We start from the raw sequence: 24,817 nt of genomic DNA on the forward strand, positions 1-24,817 counted from the left end.
TCAAGGATAAAATTAGTTCAAAAGTGGTTAAAAGGAGTTTCTTTAAAGTTTCAAAGTGACCGCCTTGGGATGCACCATAGGATGTAGCCGATGCGATCATCAAAGATGTTGTAGGTGGGCAACACCGAACATAGTTGTGTCTAGATTATTTGCTCTTGATCGAGCCCTCCAATATGTCATCATTGAGGTCTACTTGTCTCGACCTATAACATGATTGAACAAGTCTAGACATCTTCTCTAAGATGTCATCATTAAGGTCTACTTGTCTCCAATATGTCATCATTGAGGTCTACTTGCCACAGCTTCTCCCGCACAAGTCTTTTCTAATCGATTGAAATCTTATAACATGACCGCCCCTTGCAGCAAAATTTTCCAACTCGAATCTTACATGACTTCAGAAGTGCAGGCGTGAACAAGTTATGGCCGGTCCTTTCAGCTAACAATACACTAAGACGTTGCAATATGTGACCCATGGTACGTCGACTTGATTAAGTAAAAGTAAATGGATAATATGGGTGGAGCAAGTGGGTGAAATTCTATATCAAAAGAGTCGGGTAGGTACATCTGTTTGACAAGCAATGGAAGGGTGAAGGATTAGTTTATCAGCTTTTCAGTACTGTAGGCAGTCGAGATCGAAGTTCGATATGACATATCTTAGTGAATCATGCAGCCGGCCTCTCAAATTCCAGAGCTTCGACAGTTACTGCAGATTCTTTGGGACGAGAAACACGTAATGATCCTGTTTCCACTAACGTAGCTTTCGACCAAGGGAAAGCCCAGGGATCACGTAAAAAGAAAACGTACGCAAAATATTGGGGCGGTTCCTAATGCAGCTACCATGACGTGCATGGTACGCAACCGCAGAAGCTATAAGAAGGAGCTGCGCCATGTGAGGATAATCACAATCCACGATATCTGCAGTCGCTCAGCATCATAATTATAAGTAGTTATAAGATCTCTGCTAGGTTGTGGGCAGCTTAATTGGCTCGGCGGCAAGAGAAGGATAGCTGAGGTTGCAGGAAGAGTACGTGCTGCTGTGCGATAAACAGAGTAGATAGAATTAGAGGTTACGTATATTAATTCTAATGGCGGGCGAGAAATACAGTGAGGTGCTGGACTGCAAGGTGTCTGACGACAGGATGTGGTGTGGGGCCTTCTTGGACGCGCACAACTGCCTGCTCAAGGCCTTGCCCCTGAACATCGCAGCAGTGGAATATGGCCCCGGCCTCCATGGCCCCGAGATCGGAGGTTTCCGAACCATCAAATTCCACAAAGGTACGTTCACCCGAGCTCACGACTTCCATTTTGTAACACCCATCTCACATACCCAGAACAATCCTTGACCTTCCTCTTTCCATATGGCTAACTATATTTAGGAGGGGTTTAGTGGCTAACACACCAGTTCTTCGTATATTAATAATCCTTGACCTTCCATCTTCATGGCTAACCAATAGTAGGAGTTCCATGGCCAACATATAATTCTCTACATATTGATGATCCTTGACCATCCAACACATAATTCTTCACATATTGATAATCCTTGACCATCAAGTTTCACATCTTACTGCCTCATCAATCCAACTACTATCTAGCAAATATAAACTAATGATTTTCTCCTTGAGGCCAATTCATAAATGACTCCTAGGCAATGCACAACCTACTCCATCATATAGTCTAGTTTCCTCTTGGGATGCATCTACACTCACCAATTTATACAAATATAAGGCTAGGCCTAGAAACAAGGTGTAATTACATGTAGAATATTACATCTTAAAACACTTGTAGAAGACTAAGCCTAGAAACAATTAGGGAAGACGCCTTGCCTCAAGGCCAATTCATAAATATTATGTTGCATACATACCAATTGCTAACCCATACCATATTGTGGCATGTCTTGGTATGAATCTTTGCTATAAGTAGAAGACTAGGCTTTAAAATGAATGTCACTTTGCCAATTATACATAAAAAGTAGGAGAATAGTAGCTAATTATGATCCAACATGTGGAAGGATCTAAAAGTCATACTACATTTTATATTATACTTTTAATCTAATTTTACATATTTCTTCTCTTTGTTTTTTTGAGTGAATTCAACTTCTTTGTACATTGACTCTCAATATATGCTTCCTTTCCAACACACACACACACACACACACACACACACACACACACACACACACACACACACACACACACACACACACACACACACACACACACACACACACACACACACACACACACACACACACACACACACACACACACACACACACACACACACACACACACACACTCTCTCTCTCTCTCTCTCTCTCTCTCTCTCCACCCTTTTGTCTTGGGGTTTGAACTTAAAATATGTAAGTATAGCATGTAAGTTCATTATTAAGAAGGTTTTTTTAAATAATTTTGGGAAAACATATAGGTTTCATTTATAGAAGTGTTTCTATGGTACTTTTGAAAAAGCCATGTAAGTTTATAAAGAAAATAGGTCAATTTATTTATGCACATTTGTTAGTGCAAAGGATTTTGAAATTATGCATTGAATTCATGTCATACAAATGACATCTTAATCATAAATCTTCATGTGTGTGTTCTATTATTTCTCCATGCTAGCATATCAAACACTTGAAATTTAGTCTATTAACTTGCTTCTCTATTTTGAGCTAGGCCACTCTTTTTTCGATCATGTGGAGGAAGTAATAAAAAAGCCTTTTACTGAAGCAAAGGAGAAGGAGAAAGAGTTAGAGAAACATTTACTTCTTGAAGAGAAGAAAGTAAAGGAGCAACTTGCTCATGAAGAAGAAAAAGCAAAGCATCTTTTGGAAGAAGAGAAGAAGAAAATAAAGGAGTTCCTGATTGATGAAGAGGAGAAAGAAAAGAAAGTTTTGGATCATGTTCAGGAGAAAGAAAAAGAAGTCTTAGCTCATGCAAAGGAGGGAGAAGAATTTGCTTATCATGAGGTGATCCATATAAAGGAAAAGATAGAGGAAATAGATCATGCAGCAAAGAAGTTTGTAGCAATTGTCATTGAAGGAGGCCTACTAGGTATCTTGTTTAAACACTATAAATATTGCTTTGAACTCAAGAAAAAGGAAAGTGGTATAGGATGTTTGGTGCATTGGTTTGCTGAATATGAAGTATGCACAAGTAAGCATGCCCACCCAGAGGAGGAGATAAAAAAACATGTCACATCCATTTTCAAATCAGTGGAGGATTATCTACTCAAACATGAAGATTACACTCATTAAATCTCCCCTTTACATATCCACTATTTCAATACCTATCCAATAAGAAATGCTCCTCTATGACCGCTTATTTGTGAATGCAATATATTCTAAATAAGCTTCCTAGAACCTTTAGGAATATTATGAAGCATTGTATTTCGATACACTTTGTATTGTATAGTCACTTAGGCTCTTTTGAGAGCTTATGGATATGAGAACCTTAAATATACTTTATAAATTTAGAAAATCCAATTCATCTTCAATAGTTTAATTATCATACTTTTTTGTGTGGTTAAATTACAAGAAAGTAATGACACATGAATAAACTATTATAATGTTAAGTTATTTGTTATGATTTCTCATTAGTCATTAATTGAGTGACAAAAGTGGCTTATATGAGCCACATGGCTTTAAGTCTTAATGAAACTTATGAAGTCTAAGATACGAAATTTGGTATATATTTCAACCTTTAATATAGTCTAGCAAAAGTGAATTTCTAAACTAACTTGCTAAACAACACCTAAGGAACTATTTGATTGTAGGTGCTTAGTTGTTATGAAAACCACTTATACATCTTTATATTAATTTACAATTGTCTAATATTAACAAATATTACCTAAAGCTATCATTTTATGTGTGTGAAGACTAAGATAAGAAATTCGGTGTATATTGCAATATTTAAGATAGTCTAGAAAAAGTGAATTCCTAAACTAACTGGCTAGAAAACACCTAAGTAATTATTTGATTGTAGGTGCTTAATTGTTATGAAAACCACTTATACATCTCTTTATTAATTTGAGGAGGAAATTTTTTAAGATTAACAAGTATACCCTAAAGCTATTAACTTGATAGGTTATATGAAATGGTTTTGAGATACTTATCGACACATCATTTAGACCACTTTTTAAAAGGAAAAAATGGGAATTTAGACATTTTGAAAATTGTGAATATGTAGTTCACTACAACAACAAAGCCATTGAGCTAATTCTTCTCTATCATAATTCAGCATAACCAACTCAAAAATAGGGCAATTTTCAAGGAATGTCTAGTTTTAACTGAGCTTAAGAGCCCTATAAGGGGTACCTCCCAAGGTTGGGACTAGTTCCATGTCATTTTACCCTTTATAGAGTGTGCTAGGAAGAGATTGATATGAAGGAAATGATTCTTGGACACCAGTGCCAAGAGCATGTAAAGTTGGGCCTAAAAATGCAATTGTAGGCATAACTAGGAGAATATAATGTTGTAGAGGACACTAATTGGTAACATGAGTTTATAAGCCTATATTAGACATAGAGATAGGATATATCAGCCAATGAATTGGCGTGCATGAAGACCATCCCCAAGACCACTATATCATTAAGGGTGGTGTCAATGACCACTTGATATTGGCCCAAAAGCCATGCCATGTATTGAAGTTTTTTAGTATGGACTATGACTTTGACTGAGACCAATGTAAACCCACTCGAGTCTATTCAAGTCCCATGAAATAAAAATTCACCATGAGGCATCAGTCATTGTTTTATCTCTCATAAAGGTTAACACCAAGAATTCATCTACTTAAAGCCATGGCTATGAGAATATTACTAGGCTGGATTCTCTTGCTCTAAGATTTCAAATTCAAGATCATTCCACACCCAAGCAATGATAATGTGGTATTAGTTTTTTTCACATAGCTTGAAAAATGGAAAACTTAGAAAATAAGCCTTGGATGATGTTTCTCATACCAAGCCACATGTGCCCAGTCACCAACCATTACCACATTGTAAGTGTAGACATACATTCTAGCTCCTCAAAAAAGAAAAAGTCACCTAGAAAATGAGTAAGAAGAAAATAAGAGATTAACATTTTACAATAGAATACTCTAACCATTTATTTCTAGTTGTAAACTTTGGATGAGAAATACTAAGCACATGTATTGGCTAATTGTCTTCAACAATATGTTTATGATGTCTATCATTGTCTAGACAAAGCTAATAATAAATCACTCTTTTGCATCATTCAATGGTCCACCACATCTTTGTAAAGCTTATGTAACTCTAAAGTCTAAAATTAATTCTTGTCTTTCCAATATCTAGTTTAATAAGTGATGGTTTTATACCATCTAAGTTTTATGTTGGACCACCAAAAATTGGTTTTGCACCACAAAAAAAGTGGTTTAGAGTCATTGAAAGTTACTCTTGTACCATTGAAAAGTGCTCAAAGTGGTACAATGATACAACTTTTTTGTGATGCATCACCATTTACAATTCATGTTGCACCACTAAAAAGGGGTTGTATCACTTCAAAGTGGTGAAAATTACTAATTGTTTTTTAATTGTCATCATGCCACTCAAAAGTGGTGCAGGGCCACCCAAAAGCGGTTCTAGACATTTAGAATTCAAAGAAGTAGGGGTAGTAAAGAAACACAAAAGAGTTTAAATGTATATATATTTATAGAGACATATATTATAGGCTATCCACATGTCATAATACATTTTAGGATATCCAGAGGTCATAGTAGATTTCGAGCTATCTAGATAGCATAGTCTAGCTCATTCACTATCTTGTGATAGTACAACAAAGTTGTAATCTAGAGTAGATAAATGATCCTTGGGGTTTTTGAGGGGGTTATCTTTGTATATTTTAAGGAGTTTGGGTCGACTACCCATATTTACAACCCTGGTAAGAGCATGCATGTGAGGTAGTATGGTTCTTGCTCCACATCCATGGGTCAAAGGTGGAAGAGGTTATGCAGTTGTCCCAATCATTGTAGAGATTTCTATACCTATAGTCATCAACTACTAGCATACGAGTAGCTTTTTGTTGAGGGTATTGGCTCCAAACTTGACAAAGTGACTTTAAAAACACATGCTTATCTCAAATCTCGTTCGGAGCATCAATCATCATCTCACAAAAGTTCACTTCTCACTGTGTTACTCTGAGAAAATATCTAGAAAATAATAAGTCCTATAAGTAAAAAGCTATGGCTAGCATGACTACACAATGAAGTTAATGTTGTACACAAAGTAGGAGCTCCATATCATCATGTTAGTGATTTGCCTTAGATCCCCTAGAAATTACTAAGCATCTTGCCTATAATAAACCTAGAGCTGCTTTGTCATTCTTTCAAATCCAATGCACTTTGAGATAGGAGGTTTAGGATGTGTAGTTGCCCCTACATGTTCCTCTTTTCTTGAAAAAACTCTATTGATTAGCAGCCAATTTAGATCAAGAAAAAAAAAATCTTAACCTTGCAAAAGTATCAAACCACATATTGCCATCCTAGCTGATCTTATGAAATTTTATTGATCATAGGATGGACAACATCTAGATCTTTATTTGCTTGATCTGGCCACATTTTGGATGTGTTTGACTATCATCTATCGATCCATCCACCTTGTCTTAAGGTTCTTCAATCTTTACTATCCAATCTATCTTTGCCAACTACAAATTATATTTGTACAAAGTCTTGAGAAACACTAAAATAAACTTACATTATAAACTTAACCATTGAATTGAATTATTAACTGAAATGAACTACATTTGTGATGCAAACATATTGTAAAAATCTTTTGCACTTATATTTTTTATACAATTGCTATTTAAGGCATTTATTTCATGCTCTTCAATGTGAATGACTATCCACCTAGTTGTACATTTCCCTTTTACGCTTCAGATACTAGAGGGAGAAAAAACACTAAAGTTGAAATGTATACCTTGACCACAAAAATAGTACTAGCATAATAATAAATGAATTTAAGCTTCAAAGGGAGCTACAAGCTACATAAGTCTTTTTGGAGACTTTGCTATGGGGGGATTATTGTTAAGATCTTTGAAGTTAGTAGTACTTTTCTAAAGAGGTGAACTGTCGGTGGTCCTTTTACCTCAAATTCAGTGCAAATCTTTGGGATTGTTTTCACCCCGTCATTAGACAACTCCACTATTTCTCCTCTAGCTATCTTTTCCTCATCTACCTTTTTCTCATCTAGCCTTTGAGTTTCATGTAGACACTATGTCACTTCAAGCACTATCTTCTCATACTCTTGGCCTCAACGAAGTTGCTATATGTATATCCTCTACATCGCATGCATTCAAGGCCTATTTATGAATATTCTTATCTTTGAATTTTTTCTGAATAAAAGATAACCCTTTTCTATTCAATCTGTAAATAACCCCTTTATATTACACACTTCTATATGTAAAAAATGGTATTTTAAAAATACCTTATTTTGAACCCACATGATGCACACATATATTCATGAGTAACTTACTTGAGCTCTTGGCTAGGCTCCTCCAAAAAAACGTATCCTCTCCACCTCCCACCATATATGTGGGTATTGGCACCCCTTTCTCTACCATATAGTGTCATGTGGCTATATATTAAATGAAGGAAAAGCAAGAAAAATACATTTATATAAGTAATTTAGATATATACTTATGTGATACTTATGATCATGATAGGTTTTTCTAGGATCAAGATTGGTCTAGAAAAATAGTCTAAGTTTTCATTATTAAGTGCTACAAACTAAATGATAACTTTGGGTATATTAAAATACATGCAAGGACTTATCTTGAGTGCTACAAGTCACTCAAGTCAAATATAAATAATTGATGTGTTTTACAAAAAGTGGTGTTTTTGGCTATTGTAAAATCATTTTCACAAATATGCATGTGTTATCTTGAGCTGATCAATTTTCCAAGCAATGGCTCATTTGATCATTCACTCTTGTTCCTGATACTAATACCAAGGCTTAGCTTCACACTCATTTCGTGTATGATCTATTTCTTATTTCTCTCTTTTTCTACTCTTCAACCATCACTCTATTTTTCACCCTTATTTTGGAGGCCCCACAAGTTTTGGCTTTCATCCTTTTATCCCGTGAACTTGATGTGAAGGCCATAGGGAGGGTGCAAGATAGGTGATGCATCACATTTGGGTTCTTCTACAAGAGTAGGTGGTGATGAGATAAAGTACTTGATTTAGAATTTTAATAGGTATTTTCCCCACAATAGAGTTGTGACTAAGGATGAGGGTTTGAATATGGAGTTATACTTAGATGTAGTTGGGATGTAGATATATCAAGAAATCATGTAAAACAAAGTGGAAATAAAGGCACTTTAGGAAGTTGTTGGTGAGTTGGGTCAATTTGACAAGCAAGAAATCTCTAAGTATCTCAAAACCTATTACATGTGAATTGATTTTTATGGTATTCTAGGAAAATATATAATGAAATACTTTGATTGGATAATAGTGAGTGAAATCAAGGAGCATGTTCAAGATATACAATAGCCATATGGTGCAACCTAGGAGAGCTTTTAGCATGCTCTTAAACATGAGTCTTTTGTGGAGGATCCAATACAAAATGATGAGCTAAATTGAGCCTCTGAAAGGTCTCATAAATCAGAGTTTGTAGCACTATTACAAGAAATACGAGTTGCAGTTGAAGATTAAATCTTAAGAAAAGGGACAAACAAAAATTGTGCAGGATGAAGCTAAGGAACTCTTGCATGGGATGCATGAGTTACAGTGGATGCTTATACAACTCAAAGAATATCTTCAATATGTAGATAATACACATGCCTTATTTGATTGCTATAATGTGTTACTAATAGTTTCTTTGATAGAGGATACTACAAATATAGTACCAGAGGCCATTGATGATGTAGAGATCTTGACTAGGGATGCTTCTATGTTATATGGTATGTATATTAGTGCTAATAATATAGATTCATTGATGGTGGATATAGATATAGTATTAAAAGAGGGTGCACATGATATATAAGTTGTATTTGATGGTGTAGATCCACTGGCCATTGATGTTATTATGAAAGTATCTACTGATGTTTCCTTCCTTGAGAAGGAAGATGCTAAAAAAATAGTGCATGCAAATAATACATTAGGTGAGGATGAGACAGTGCTTGGAAATGCAAATTCTACATTAGTAGTGCATGCATGATATAGAGACTCAAGATGAAGTAGAACTAGATGATTTCTATGTTGTTGATGAGATAGATATAGATGTTATCGAGAGGACATCACCACTTCTACTTGTTCTAGTTGTAGAGATGCCAAAGTTTGTGCACGTGAAAGAATATGTTAGCCAAGAGATATCTATCATGGAGGATGCATATTTATAGAGGTTTCAAACTGGGAGCATATGTTTACCTATACATGATGACAAGGTACATGTGGATGTATGCTTTTCTATGTATGATGTTGGAACAAAAGTGGGTATTTCAATAGACCAAAACCAAGTGAGTTGCTACGAGTCAAAGGTGTGTGGGATATTGCAATAATGCCACAAGATCCCATAATCCATGAGGATTTGCATGTTCTATAATGCTACAAAGGTTTGATGTGCTATCACTACTATTTGATCTTGGAGGGTCTATTGGTTTCATGGAATTGGATACCAAGGGTTACATACAAATGTATAAGCTTTCGATGCCTTATGATCCAAGTGAGAGTGCTTGGGATACCTATGCATTTCTAAGGATGACCATGATTTGGGTTTATGGACTTGGCAATAGTATAATTATGGGCATGATACTTTGGGTGAAGACAAGATGGCCTTTTGACCTAGGAGGGATGCATACATTGGCACATATCAAAGAATGTGTAAGTTTGGAGGGGGTGGATTTTTTGTGGCTACATGTTCAATGAAGAAAAAGTAAGGAGAAAGAATCTACATATTTATTTTAGATATTTGCTTATGGGATACTTACTCATGATCGTAACAAGTTCTTTTCTAAGATCAAAACTAGTCTACAAAAGTAGACTAAGTCTTCATTTTTAAGTTCTATAAACTTAACGTCAACTTTAAGTGGATTAAAATATATGCAAGGAATTATCTTTAGTGCTATAAGTCATCCAAGTCCATAAATATACAAAAGTGATGTATCTTATGAAAAGCAATGCTCTCAACTATTGTAAGAGAATTTTGGCAAATCTGCTTGCATAGCTTATGGCTAGATTTATTCCATTCAATTTGAGTAGTTGGATGAACATATTGAGAGTTAAAATGGGAAATTTATAGAGAAAATAAGTTGCATCCAAGTTTAGGACATGATTGTTGTCCTTAGGATTTTTAATCATATTCCATTTTTCTAATAGGATTTCCTTAAACTTTGATCATTTTTACTAATTGGTATTACTTCCCAATGAGTGGATTGGCATTCTTCGACCAAAATTCACACATTTTTATTGAGATTTAATGGTTTTTTCTATTGCATAGATTTATATATAACAAGATTCTAATTTTTTCTCATTCATGGTCAAGATATATATTGGGTAATTGATTTTGAGGTAATCAATTGTCCCAACAAGGGTTGGTTTGATCAATCCCTATTATTCTTGAGAGTAATACAAAGGGTTAGCTTTAGACTCATTTGGTATATGTGATTTATTTCTTCTTCCTCTTTTCTTCTACTCTTCAACTACCACTATTTTCACCCTTATTTCTAATACCCTCATGGTTTTGACTTTTATCCTGTTATCCCCTAATATTTGGTGAACCCAATGTTGTCATAAGACTACAAATTCCGTAAAGAAAAAGTAAGGAAATGACATCCATACAAGTATTTGAATATGTGCTTATCGTTTACTTTGACAATATCTTCATAAGATTTTCAGGTAGCAAAACTGGTCAACCAAAATAGTGATAATTTTCAATATTAAGTTCTAATGAATTATTGAGAGCTCTAAATGGATTCAAATACATACAAGGATCTATTTTGAATAGTACAAGTCATACAAGACCAAAACTATTAAAAAATAATAAGTTTTACGAAAAGCACTATTTTTTGGATAATTTGGAGAAGATTTTTGTGATTCTATTCACATTGCCTTGTAGAGCAAGCCAATCATTTTGACTAGTTGGATGACTATATTCGAAGTTTGTATGACAAAGTTATGGTCAACTCAAGGCCTGTAGAAAAATGAAAATAGGGAAAACAAAAAGTAAAGGCAAGAAAGGAAAAAGCAAGCTTTTGTGTTTGGAAAGCAAGATGTTGAGTTTGTAAACAAGGGATACTATTATGTAGATAGAAGCATGGATGAAGAAGAAGGCCAGGGCTATTTCTAAAATGAATTGACTTATGCCTTTGGCATCAAGGCCACACTAATTGAGTTCCTTAGCCCCAAAAGGCCACTCAAAAGAAGAGTTTTTTAGTTCTTAACAATGTATATTTTAAATTTCAACTCATTGTATTAGTTTTTCTTATAAAAAATACAAAGATCTTTGGTATCTATTATCATTGTCACTTGATTCTCATCTTGTTGATCAAGGTCCCCTATGGATTGCAGCTAAACACACTACCCCCCAACATCTTTGGTGAGCTTAATGTCAAAGGCTATAGAAAATCCACAATACGGGTGATAGTGAAAATGAAGCAAAACTTATCAGGAGTAGAGAAAAAATTTTTAATACCATAGATATCCATATGACACATGAAATCCACAAATTTATGCAAACCTATGGAACCATAAAGCATGAAGAAGCTATATCGAGGGTGCTTCAAGAAATTATTTCCGAAATCAAGAGGTTTGATGGAAAAGATATCTCAAAATTTCTTCAATTCTATTAGGAAAAGTTAGAATTTGCAAATGTAGTAGTAAATGAGATATCACAACATTCTAGCAAAGTAGTTACTTATGAGCTATAGATTCAAATTCAAACTTTATATGTAGCCCATGGTAGGACATGGGCAAGTTTCAAGAAAGCCTTAAAATATGAATTCTTTCAGAAGATTCTGATCACATAGCAAAGTGCTCATTCCTGGAATGGGTTATGAAGAGCAAAAAGGGTTTATCTATTATCGAGATACAAAGAGAATTTGAGCAAAAATATGATCAGCTTAGTACAATCGAGCAGATGCTTCTACTTCCTAAGAAAGTTCTACTCTTCTTACAAGTTGCAAATCCTCCACTCCAGTAAGAGCTCAACAATCTCTTAGAAGATAATTCAATGGAAAATGGATTGAAGGATGGTTGGGCTAATGTTCAAGAAGATGCTTTGGAGCTTGTAAAGAGGCAACATAGACATGAGCAGTTGATGACTCCACAACCTCTTATTGCGCCTATGTGATCAACTCCTCCACCAAGATCATAGCCCATCATACCTACTTCTACTTCAGGTCAAAAATATCCTTATGAAGAATTGATTAATTAAATGAGGGATTTAAAAAATTAAAATTTCTTTAAAAGAAGATTTAGAGAAAGTTATCTTTTCTCGACCTCCATCTAGAAGGGAATATGTTTCAAGATGCATTTGGTGTGATAGTCTTGAGGATTAGTATAAGGATTGTGAGTCATTTAGAAATTATAAGAGAAATAAATTGGATTTTTAGGGATAGAATGGAAAAATATCATTGACTGAGACATGTATATTGATTACTCTAAACTTTGGCAAGGGTGGTATGAAGAAGATTCATGAGGACATGACCATGCAAACATCTTATTTAACCATTGGAGATGCTTCATCTTATGGAATAAGCCCGAGAGGAAAATAGAGCTATGGTAATATATTTGTAAGAAGGAGAAATAGTTGAGAAGACAAAGTTATTTGTAGGATAAAGAGAGTATTGAGGAAGTATATAGGCTGTCATGTATAGAACATGTGGTGCGCAGATCGGTCGCTATATGCTCACGTAGTGAATCCCGAAAGGTCCCCAAGAACAATGAACTCTACCTTTTTGCACAAAAAACAATGTAAAAGCATGAACGACAAGAAGCAAGAGACCAATTGGGTTCAATCTCCCCCCATGCCTTGTGTGAGCGCTTCACAAAGCATGTATTTTATGTATATTTCCATCTTCATGCTCAATAATAGCCCAATTTACAAAAATATGACAAGCTTTTAGCTTTTGAGTTTGCTTTCTACAAAAATAGGAAATAAAGCTAATGGAAGGTGCCCATAGAGTCTAGCACACCCAATCTCAATGTCCAAATAGAAATAACATATCTGTGCGCATAGGCGCATACAAAATAATAATCAATAATCAATGCCTCAATAGACATGACAAAATATAGGCGTGGCACCTATCAAAATATAATCCAAAGGTCGAATAATCGCTAGACTCCAATGCTTTCCTCCGCCACTGCTGCTATCTCTACACATCAACTGAAGCATTCACAATTGTTAGTAAAATAATACAATTAAACCGACAAAAGTGAATACCTAGCAGTCTTCAGCTACATAAATAAATCAACTGGTTAGAAATAAATCCTAACCTTAATTTATTACGATGCGCACTCTAAACTCATAAACGTTTATTAATTTAATATGTATTTTGTGGAATCACCCGCTATGGAATCACCCATGTACACACTAAATTAATGAAACGCCCAAAAAGGACAGGCGTCCCCATCAACTTCTCGCACAAAGAATCCACTTTGTGTATGAGCCCCGGTCATCTAAGTTTACGGAATCCACCGTAAAACCTCACGAAATCCACCGTGGAATATGCCTCCTGGCATCATACCCCCGGGGTGGGATAGCAATTGACCTGAATTGCTATTAGCTCAATGTGGAGCTAACAGAGTGGGGAAAGCATTTAAGTCTCTAGCGTGCATCCATTGTGCTTCCTCTATAGGATGGTTTTTAAATTTTACTAGATATCTAGAATACCTCCGACCAGTTCTAGTGGTCATAAAGTCAGTGTCTATGATAGCTTCTGGTTCAAGTATTTCAGTCTCTTCCTCTAATAGAGGTGGGTTTTCATAAACGGGGTGGATAGGTAATTGGCCTCTAAATGGTCTCAATAAAATAATGTGAAATGTATTGTGAATTTTCCAATGAGATGGTAATTCTAACTTGAATGCATTATCATTAATTTTATGAATGATTCTAAATGGTCCATAGAATCTAGGAGCTAGTTTGACAACTGGATGTCTATCTACACTTTGCAGTCTACGTTTTTCTATTCTTAGCCAAACATAATGATCAACTTTGAAGTTCATGGCTTGTCTTTTCTTGTTGCCTTGTTCGGTATATGATTGCTGGGCTTTAGCAATCATATCCTTAACCTCATCAAAAATACTATTATGCTTACTAGCAATATCATCAGCACTCTGAATTCTATTAGATAAAGATGCAACAAGTGTAGATAATCTATATCCATAAATGACTTCAAAAGGTGCTTTCTTTGTAGATGTGTGCGATGTATTGTTATATGCAAACTGTAATAAATGCAAATGAGTATCCCATGTCTGAGGTTTAGAGATAGTATATGCACGTAAAAGATCTAGAATAGTGTTGTTTGTGGCTTCTGTTTGTCCATTTGTTTCTGGATGAAATGCAAATGAGAAATCAATCTTTGTGCCTAGATTAGCAAACAGTGTAATCCAAAAATTGTTACAAAATCTAGAATCACGATCTGAAATGATAACTTTGGGCAATCCATGGTTAGTAAAAACAGTTTTCAAAAATAACTGTGCGGCTTGTGATGCTGTTAAAGTTTTCTTACATGGAATGAAATATGCTTGCTTACTAAATCTATCTACAACTGTCCAAATCATATCATGGTTAGATTTAGTATTTGGTAAACCAGTAATGAAATCCATAGAAATTTGTTCCCAAGGTTTAGATGGAATAGACAAAGGCATTAGTAGTCCATACTGTTTACCATGATGTCTCTTAACTCTTTGACAAATCAAACATTCAGAAACGAAATTAGATACATCTGCATCCATATGCGACCAATAAAAATCTTTAGTTAACATACGTAATGTAGATATGATACCTCTATGACCTTGATATGGGGGACAATGAATTTCATTCAAAACAAAAGATCGAAATGGAATAGTAACACACAGTCTCTTTTCATAAAACATAAATCCATCATTATATGAAAATGAATCAACAGGAATGAAATTATTTTGAACTAATTTATTCCAATCAGAATGAAAAGTAATATCTTGGTGATATGTATCTTTCATAGCAATCAAAGAATCAAAAGATATGACAGAAATATTATGAATTGTAGGTCTTCTACTCAATGCATCAGCAACTACATTTTCTTTTCCAGGTTGGTATTGAATGATAGGATGAAAACTTTGAATAAAGGAAGCCCATTTGATATGACAGTCAGAAATTTGGGGTTGGCTAAGTAAATGTCTAATACTTTGCTGATCGGTCTTTATCATGAATTCTGAACCCATTAAGTAGTGTTTCCACTGTCTTAATGCTTGTACAGCTGCTAATAGTTCTTTGTCATAGGTGGAATATTTCAGCTCAGAGGGTTTCAGCTTACAACTAGAATATGCTATAGGATGATTGTCTTGCATTAGTACGGCTCCTATTCCTGATCCGCTAGCATCAGTTACAACTAGAAAGAATGGTCTATTAAAGTCAGGCAACTGTAGAACAGGGGCATTGGTTAATGCACGTTTTAGTAAGTCAAAGGATTTCTGTTGATTTTCAGTCCATTGATAAACAATTCCTTTCTTGAGAAGTTTGGTTAATGGTAAAGCAAGTAATGAAAAATTACGTACAAACTTCCTATAGAAACTTGCAAGACCAAGGAATGAGCGTAACTCATGCACGTTTTTAGGAACAGGCCAATGCAATATTGCATCAATTTTCTTAGGATCAACTTTAATTCCTTCAGATGATACAATATGACCTAAATACTCAATTTCTGTCTTAAAGAATTCACTCTTTTCAAGATTTGCAAACAATTGATTTTCTTTCAATAATTGAAAAACTAATGACAAACGCTCATAATGCTCTTTCTCATTTTGACTAAACACCAAAATATCATCAAAGAAAACAATCACACAATACTCATATTTTAAAAAGATACGGTTCATCATTCTACTAAAGGTAGCAGGTGCATTAGTCAATCCGAATGGCATGACTAAGAATTTGTAATGGCCAAACTGTGTTCTGAATGCAGTCTTAAATATGTCAGATTTATCTAGCCTCACCTGATGATATCCAGACTTAAGGTCAATTTTACTAAATATAGAAGATCCTTGCAGTTTGTCCATAAGGTCATCAACTCTAGGTATAGGATACCTATTCTTTACAGTTATCTTATTTAAAGCTCGGTAGTCAATACACATACGATAGGTATTATTCTTTTTCTTGACTAAGAGTACAGGTGCACCGAATGGAGAACTGCTAGGTCTAATCAAACCTCTATTTAGTAATTCTTCAACTTGACTCTAGATTTCTTTTTGCTCTATCTGATTGTGCCTATATGGTGCTTTGCAAGGTGGTTGTGTGCCAGGGATTAAATCAATCTTATGGTCTTCTGGACGTGAAGGAGGTAAACCTGGTGGTAGGTCTTCTGCAAAATAGTCCTTAAAATATGCAAGAAATTCCTTATGCCTAGGGTGCATATGATTTTCCTTTACTTGCAATTCATTCACCCAAATGAGATATGATTTACTACTCTTGCGTAATGCATGTTTTGCTTGAGTATGCCAAAGTAGTGGAAAAACATTAGATGCATGCATACCATATAATGTAATAGATCTTCCTTGAAAATTAATATTCATTGTGTGTGTGGAATAATCTATATCTGGATTATGCTGGTGTCGCCAAGGCATTCCTAAAATAATGTCACTTGACTGTAATGGAACAACTAAGAAATTTCTTCTTTCAGTGTATGAACCAATTTGAATCTCTAAATCTTGGACTTCCTGTGTACCATTATACCTAGTGCCTAAAAATGCAGTTTTATGCGATAATGCGTAGGTACAGTCTGTAATTTCAATTTCTTTACCAATTTTGCTGAAATAAAATCATGAGTACTATCGTCATCATGCAAGATAGTCTTTTCCTTTCCATGCACCAAACATTTCATAGTCAATAATGAATGTGGAGTAGGCATACCTGGGGTAAAGTGTCGGAAGTAGTAGTAGTGTCATCCTCATCTTCAGTGAAATCAGGCATATCCTCATGTTCGTCTTCGTCCATGGCTCCAAGATAGTTGATATGTGCTGGTGGCTTCCTTGAATGACAATTTGCTGCGAGATGTCCCGGCTGGTGACATTTATAGCATACTATTGGTTTGGCTTTGGTTACATTATTTGCAATGGCTGGAAGTCTGGGTACATTTGGATTTGCTTGTGGAATATGCTTAGGATTTGGATTGACATTGGATGGTAATGCAGGTAGTTTAGCCCAATTCTTGCGGAAAGATGGTGAAGAGATCTGACCTGGATTAAACCTTCTAAAATTGGAATTGAATTGTTTAGTTCCATAATTACCATTGGCTTGGAATTGTTGTGGTCGTCTGTCTCTACGGCGTAACTTATCTTCAGTGTCATGAGCTAGTGAGATGGCATCTTCAAGGGTAGCAGGCTTGAACATGTTCACTTCAGCGTAGTAATGTCCAAGAAGTCCAGATATATACTTCCGCTTATGTATCGTCTCTGGTACGTCTTCAAGCATGCGTAGCTGTAGAAGTGCATTCCAAAAACGCTATGTATACTGAGGTATGGGCTCACGATCCTGTTGTTGCAGTAGATCCCATTGCTTGATAGCCTTCTCATGAAATTGCGGTGGAAGGAAATTCTGCATGAACTTCTTTTTGAAATCTTCCCAAGTAGCAGGACATTCTATGCTCTTGCGTACTACAGTCCACCAAAGTGATGCTCTGTCTACCAAATGATTAGTAACACACTTGATTTTATCTTTTTTTGGATAGGTTTCCTCATGGAAATAGTCATCAAACTAGCTAATGAATGATAAAACAGTCTTTCCTTCTCGTATGCCATTGAAAATGCGAAATTTGAAACTTCGTTTACTTATCTTTGATTCCTTGCGAATGGTTTGAGCTTCAAGAGTGGCGTCGATGGTACGTCGAATCAAATCTTCAGCTTGAGGTTCTTCTTTGTCGGTAGATGCTCTTTGTAATTTTTCCAATTGCGCTTGCAATGCTTGTCTAGCCCTTCGTTCTTCTTCCAATTGCAGCATGATTAGATCCAGCTTTTGTTCCATGGTAGGCTCAGGTAGGTCGTCTTCAGCCATAGGATCATCCATATGTGGTTCCGTCATCTTGTAAAACTCAAAAGACCTTTCTCACTCAAAATCAAGTTAGCGGGATGAGCGTAGCTCAAATTCGGGGTTACAAGGCTATGTGTTTTTGGGTATTTCTTTCTCAATTTTCAGAAAATCTACGGTATTTCCTTCTTCGTATGCTGAAAATACTTCAGCGGACTTGCGTATTGGTAGAATACCTTGCCACGAACAACTTTGCAGTTTAGAGTTTCTGCGCAGGAACAGCTCTTCTAGGAGTTTTGAGCACTAGTCAGTTCTGACTCAAGTTGACTAGTCTGACTTGCAGAGTTGCAGACTTAGCCGACTTGCAGAGTTGCAGACTTGCAGAACTTAGTGAACTTGCAGAACTTGATTACAATCGACTTGCAGGACTTGACTTCAGAAGTGCAGGACCCGGAGTTTGTTAACTTGATTGTCTTGTTTGACTTGCAAAAAGCTTAGTGTCTTAAGCTTAATAGCTTAAGCTTAAGAAAGAAGCTTAATAGGATCAGCACGGCGCAAATCGTGGGGGGGGGTGTTTTTCTTCACGGTGAAAAACACGGACACCTCCTCTTATACCACGGCGAAAAATTGAAGCTTTGAAGCTTCTTTAAAGCTTCTAAGCTTAGTCTTAAGCCTTTTTGAAGTAATTAACTATGATATTAAGAAAGCTTATCTCTCTGGTTTGATGACTTGATGATGGAGAAGAATGCGTGGTCCTCCACCTATACAGCCTGGTCCTTCGCGATCTGAGAGTAGAAATAGGGGTTCTTGATCGCCAGAAGTCTGCCTATATCGACGGTTCGCGACGAGATTGACTATAGAGCCCGATCGTTCCAGGAGCTCTGCCTTCGCACGAGATGGGTAGTGATTGGAAGCTCTTGATCTCAGCTCCGCTTTGATACCACTGGTGCGCAGATTGGTCGCTATATGCTCACGTAGTGAATCTCGAAAGGTCCCCAAGAACAATGAACTCTACCTTTTTGCACAAAAAACAATGTAAAAGCATGAACGACAAGAAGCAAGAGACCAATTGGGTTCAATCTCCCCCCATGCCTTGTGTGAGTGCTTCACAAAGCATGTATTTTATGTATATTTCCATCTTCATGCTCAATAATAGTCCAATTTACAAAAAATATGACAAGCTTTTAGCTTTTGAGTTTGCTTTCTACAAAAATAGGAAATAAAGCTAATGGACGGTGCCCATAGAGTCTAGCACACCCAATCTCAATGTCCAAATAGAAATAACATATCCGTGCGCATAGGCGCATACAAAATAATAATCAATAATCAATGCCTCAATAGACATGACAAAATATAGGCGTGGCGCCTATCAAAATATAATCCAAAGGTCGAATACTCGCTAGACTCCAATGCTTTCCTCTGCCACTGCTGCTATCTCTACACATCAACTGAAGCATTCACAATCGTTAGTAAAATAATACAATTAAACTAACAAAAGTGAATACCTAGCAGTCTTCAGCTACATAAATAAATCAACTGGTTAGAAATAAATCCTAACCTTAATTTATTACGAGTGCGCACTCTAAACTCATAAACGTTTATTAATTTAATATGTATTTTGCGGAATCACCCGCTATGGAATCACCCATGTACACACTAAATTAATGAAACGCCCAAAAAGGACAGGCGTCCCCATCAACTTCTCGCACAAAGAATCCACTTTGTGTATGAGCCCCGGTCATCTAAGTTTACGGAATCCACCGTAAAACCTTACGGAATCCACCGTGGAATATGCCTCCTGGCATCAACCTGCTACAAATATTTTAGATATATCGAAAAGAGAAGTTCAAAGCAGATCAAGACTTATGTAGAAAAATACCTTGGATATATTGGATGTTAAGTTTTCTCAATGGAGAAGAGTTATCTTTTGATTTATTTCAACAAACAATTGATAAGGCAAGGTCCGATGTAGAGGGATTTATTGCTAAGAGATGTAGAAGACAAAAATATAGAGGAGAATCAAGATAAGCAGTTTGGCAATGAAGATGAAAATAAGGAATATGAATTGACATATAAGCTTGAGCCTAAGATACCATATTATCTTGGTGGATTTATAGAGCTTGACTTGCAATAAAGGTTGGATGAGCTATCATTAGATCCAGTTGTAAAACAACTCTTGGACCAGTGTAGTCTATAGAAGTATGTAGAGAAGGTTGGGCAGGATATCAATTATAGCAAGTGTGCAGAATTTTTGAGGAGCTTCAATGCCAAAATAAGGTGTGGCATAGTGACAGTAAGAAGGGGAGAAGAAGCTTATCAAATAGAGGTGGAGTTGAGCCCTGCGATGGTGGAGAAGGCCCTAGGTTTATTAGCTAGCAGCAGGATTGAGAAACACCCAAGGAAGGATGTGTATAATATGTTGGGGGTGAGCCATCACCAATCCAAGAACAAGAGGGAGATAAAGTCCACAAGGAACAATAGGACAACATTGAGAGAGTTACTAATAAAAAGGTAGAGGGATACATACATGATAAGAAGATCGAGCTCTTGATACCTTATAATCCGAGCGGGAGTGATTGGAGTTGTAATGTGATGAAGATAGATATTAGAATTTATGATCCTGGAGGCAAAATGATCTAGAGTATAATACCTTGGAAAATACATATATGATTTTTTAATCTAGGTGGACTACACTATTGGCCCATCTGGAGGAAATGCAGGTTTAGAAGGGGGTGGATTTCATAAGACTATAGATTCATTAAAGAAAAAGTAAGGAAAATGCAACCATACAAGTATTTTGAATATGTGCTTATGGTGTAGTAGTGAATATCATTATTACATCAGCCAAATACTTGAACAAGATCTTTATAAGATTTTTAGGTACCAAAACTAGTCTAGCAAAATAGCCTAAATTTTCAATATTAAGTTCTAATGATTTAGTGAGAACTTTGGATGGATTCAAATACATACAATGATCAATTTTGAATAGTACAAGTAGTCCAAGACTAAAACTATCAAAAAGTAATATGTTTGATAAAAATTGCTATTTTTGGATACTCAAAGAAGATTTTTGCAATTCTATCTACCATGATTTGTAGATCAAGGTCATTATGATGGTTTTGATTTCATGGATGACTATATTCAAAGTTTATATGACAAGGTTATGGCCAAAACAAGTCATAGATTGTTGACTCAAGGCCTATAGAAAAACAAAAATAGGAAAAGTAAACAGTAAAGGCAAGAAAGGAAAAAGCAAGATTATGTTTACAAAGCAAGATTTTATGTTTAGAAAGCAAGATGTTGAGTTTGTAAAAAAGGAATAGTGTTGTACAAATATAAGCATGGATAAAGGAGAAGGTCATGGTAATTTTTGAATTGAATTCACTTGTGTCTTTGGCATAAAGGATATAATAATCCAATCACTTATCCCAAAAAGCCACTCAAAAGAAGAGTTTCTTAGTTCTTAACCACAAATATTTTAAATATTTTTCAACTCCTTGTATCAATTTTTCTTATAAAAAATACAAAGATCTTTGGTGTCTATTATCATTATTGTTTAATGCTCATCTTGTTGATCAAGATCCCCTAAGGATTGCAACTAAACACACTACCCTTGACAATGTGAAGGCCGTCATAATGGTGCAAGATGGGTGATACATTGGGTTTGGATTCTTCTATAGGAGCAGGTGATGAGAAGAAGTGGTTGATTAAAACTTTTAAGATGTATTTGTAATCATAGTAGAGCTGCATTTAGGGGTGAGGATTTGAATATGGAGTTCTACTCATATGTAGATGGGATCTATGTATATCAAGAAATCACAAAAAACAAAGTGGTAGCAAAGGTGCTTCAAGAAATTGTTAGTGAATTGGGTCAATTTTATGGGCAAGAAATCTCTATCTATCTCAAAAATTATTACATGTAGATAGATTTTTATGGTATTCAGGAAAGCATATGATGAAATACTTTGATCAAATTACAGTGTGTAAATCAAGGATCATGTTCAAGGTGAAACATACCTGACCTAATTTTATTGAGGGAGGGTAGTTTGAGTTAGTAGTCATCTACCAACCTAGTCACTACCATCCGTTCTAACTTTGAGCATGTGGACTTCGATGACTAGGTATTTCCTAGGTCTATCTCGCATGTGAAGCATCTAGCCTCATCCCACAAGGATCGACCTATACATTTCTAAAGACACAACTATGGTTTCTAGCAACAATTTAACATTGGACTTAAAACAAATACATTTAATGAATCGTCCAAGATCAAGGTACGTAAGCATTGCACTTAGTTCAATGAGTGTAAGAAATAAGAGGGAAGTTGAGCATCAACCTCTCTGTCCATAAGACATAGTCTCACATTAGCCCTCTAAAATGGTGCTTAATCAATTCTAAGAATCACTCAGAGGAATGTCACTCTTGTTGATATTTATTCTACTTGAAAAAATCAACCTAGGTAATTGAGTCCACCTAATCACAGGGAACAATTCCATTGAAAGATCATCAACCCACTTCCCATGGTATTGAGACATATTTTAGTATTTTAAACTAGTATGCTACCACGTTATGATGACATATACAAACAACTTCCTTAATTATTGTTTACAGAGGTTTCATTAGCATGCCCCTAGGATATGGATATAAAGCAATCTATTTTAAAAACAAATATTTTTTTATTTTGATTCTCATATATAAAACGAATTTAAAAGGCGAACCAATCCAAAATTGAATTACCATCCTTTCCATGTTCATCCCAAGCCTTCCAATGCTACCTCCATTGGGGTCATACAGGTTTTCAACCCTATTTTTTATTTGGGATTGAGATTACAAATCAAACCAGAGCCTCACAGGTTCTCACCCACACCATAAGGGTAAATCTTCTTAAACAGAAGACCAAACATACCTAAGCGATGGTCAGACACCTTAGGTAGTATACATATACTCCCTCAGTGAGGACAAGAGGAACCGCAATAGCCCCAAGGATGGCATCATGCCTCATTTCCATCTAGGTGCTCAAGCCATGAATGTAATTAATATAATTCTTTTCATACCTTAAAGCAACAATAATCAATTTCTAAATTATTTACCAATCATTCCTTTCAAAATATCTTTTAGTAGATCAAAAACAATTAATAGAACTTTTCTATGATTTCTCAATCAAGGGTTCATGTTCGTGTATTTGCAAGTATTTTATGTGCATGTGAAAGTACCTTATGTCCTAATTTTTCATTCACAAAAGTGTACAAAGTATTTCAATACATGTGAAAATACTATAATGATATAATGAGAAACTAAATTAATTTTCTTTTGTAAGAAGAATATCAATTTACAACTATTTCAGCATTAACCCTAATTTATTTTAAGAACTTTAATAATATTTTAAAAAGTCGTTAACTAAATGATACAATTTTTATCAACTTCAATTTCTAATTTATGAGAATAAATTAAATATAAGATCTGATAATTTGATACCTCGACTATCTTAGATGCTAAATCAGATTTTTTAATGATTTTACATAAACTCAAAGTAATTATAATATTTTTTTGCTACTTGCTTAATTTCAAACTTTTAAACCAATATTTCTAGTTATACATAATTAGTTTTCAATTTTTAATCTCATTCATTTTTACATAATTAGTTTTCAATTTTTAATCTCATTCATTTTTTATTTTTACTTCTAATAAAAAAATTCAAAAATTTTGGATATTTGTTGTATTATATTTCTAATATTTAAATATAAAAATATAAAAGAAAATACATATTGTTTTATTATTTGAAAAATACTTTTTAATTATTAAATTTAATAAAAATTATATAAAAATAAAATATTTTTTAAGTCACATTATTTTTTAGAAATTTGGGATAATTTTGATGATTTATTTGATAATAAAATAATTTAAGAAATAAAATATTATACATTGACCATATTAATGGCTAAAGTTTTGGCATCATGGTACTTTAGCGTCTTGCTATGTTGATACATTTGTGAGGGGCTATCATAGATGGAAAGGATGAGAAAAGAAATGATTCTAAGGTAGGGAGATGGTGCACGAACTCCTGATAACTCCTTGCAGAATTTCATCACCTCTAACTAGTAATTTTCACTCCCTCTCTCAGTAGAGTTAACTCGTTGTCATTTTGTGTTGAAAATGAGAAGAGGGACCTTCCTTTAAATAGTTTCAAGGGGGAGGGGGATTCATCTTTGAGTGAGGTTTTGGTAAGGGAGAACTATTTTTGTTTTATTATCTAAGAGATTTTTCTTGGTTTTTTATAGGAAAGAAAATGTTTTAATGAATTTAGTCCATAATTTTTAACTTAAATTTTTATATTATATAGAAAAAGGGGGAGGGATTTTTTCTTTCCTTAATTTCTATTAAGGGAAGAGGGAAGATTTTCTTTGTTTTTAATTTTTAAAAGAGGGGGCTCATTAATTCATCTATTTTAAAGGGAAAAATGGAGGTTTTGTTTTTTTTAAAGGGGGACACTCATTTTTTAATCTATTTTTAAGGGGGCAAATATAATGTGCTTGCTCTCAATCACTCACTTAGCATGGCATAGAAAGGTGACAATATATATGAAATCAAGGTATACTCCTGTATTATTCAATGAAAGAAACAATACAACATAGACATACCATAGGACTACAGCCTCATGATG

At 35.0% G+C, this 24,817-nt stretch overlaps 1 protein-coding gene across 1 annotated transcript; it reads left to right on the plus strand.

The window, feature by feature from the left end:
* The first annotated feature begins 888 nt into the window (after positions 1 to 888).
* Positions 889 to 3,489, plus strand: LOC148012985 (uncharacterized). Its single transcript, XM_087668271.1, has 2 exons — positions 889 to 1,275; positions 2,670 to 3,489. Exons 1-2 carry the CDS (start codon positions 1,086 to 1,088, stop codon positions 3,248 to 3,250), a joined length of 771 nt encoding a protein of 256 aa, XP_087524397.1. The 5' UTR covers positions 889 to 1,085; the 3' UTR covers positions 3,251 to 3,489.
* The last annotated feature ends 21,328 nt before the right edge of the window (positions 3,490 to 24,817 follow it).

This window comes from Lygodium microphyllum, chromosome 26, assembly GCF_053477565.2.
Source record: "Lygodium microphyllum isolate KBCC chromosome 26, Lygodium_microphyllum_v1.1.10, whole genome shotgun sequence".
Lineage (NCBI taxonomy): Eukaryota > Viridiplantae > Streptophyta > Polypodiopsida > Schizaeales > Lygodiaceae > Lygodium > Lygodium microphyllum.

Bases quoted from the DNA above. Each gene is read 5' to 3' on its own strand.
- LOC148012985 (XM_087668271.1), top strand. From the start codon at position 1,086: ATGGCGGGCGAGAAATACAGTGAGGTGCTGGACTGCAAGGTGTCTGAC. The intron at 1,276-2,669 runs GTACGTTCACCC...ATTTTGAGCTAG, and splicing joins AACCATCAAATTCCACAAAG to GCCACTCTTTTTTCGATCAT.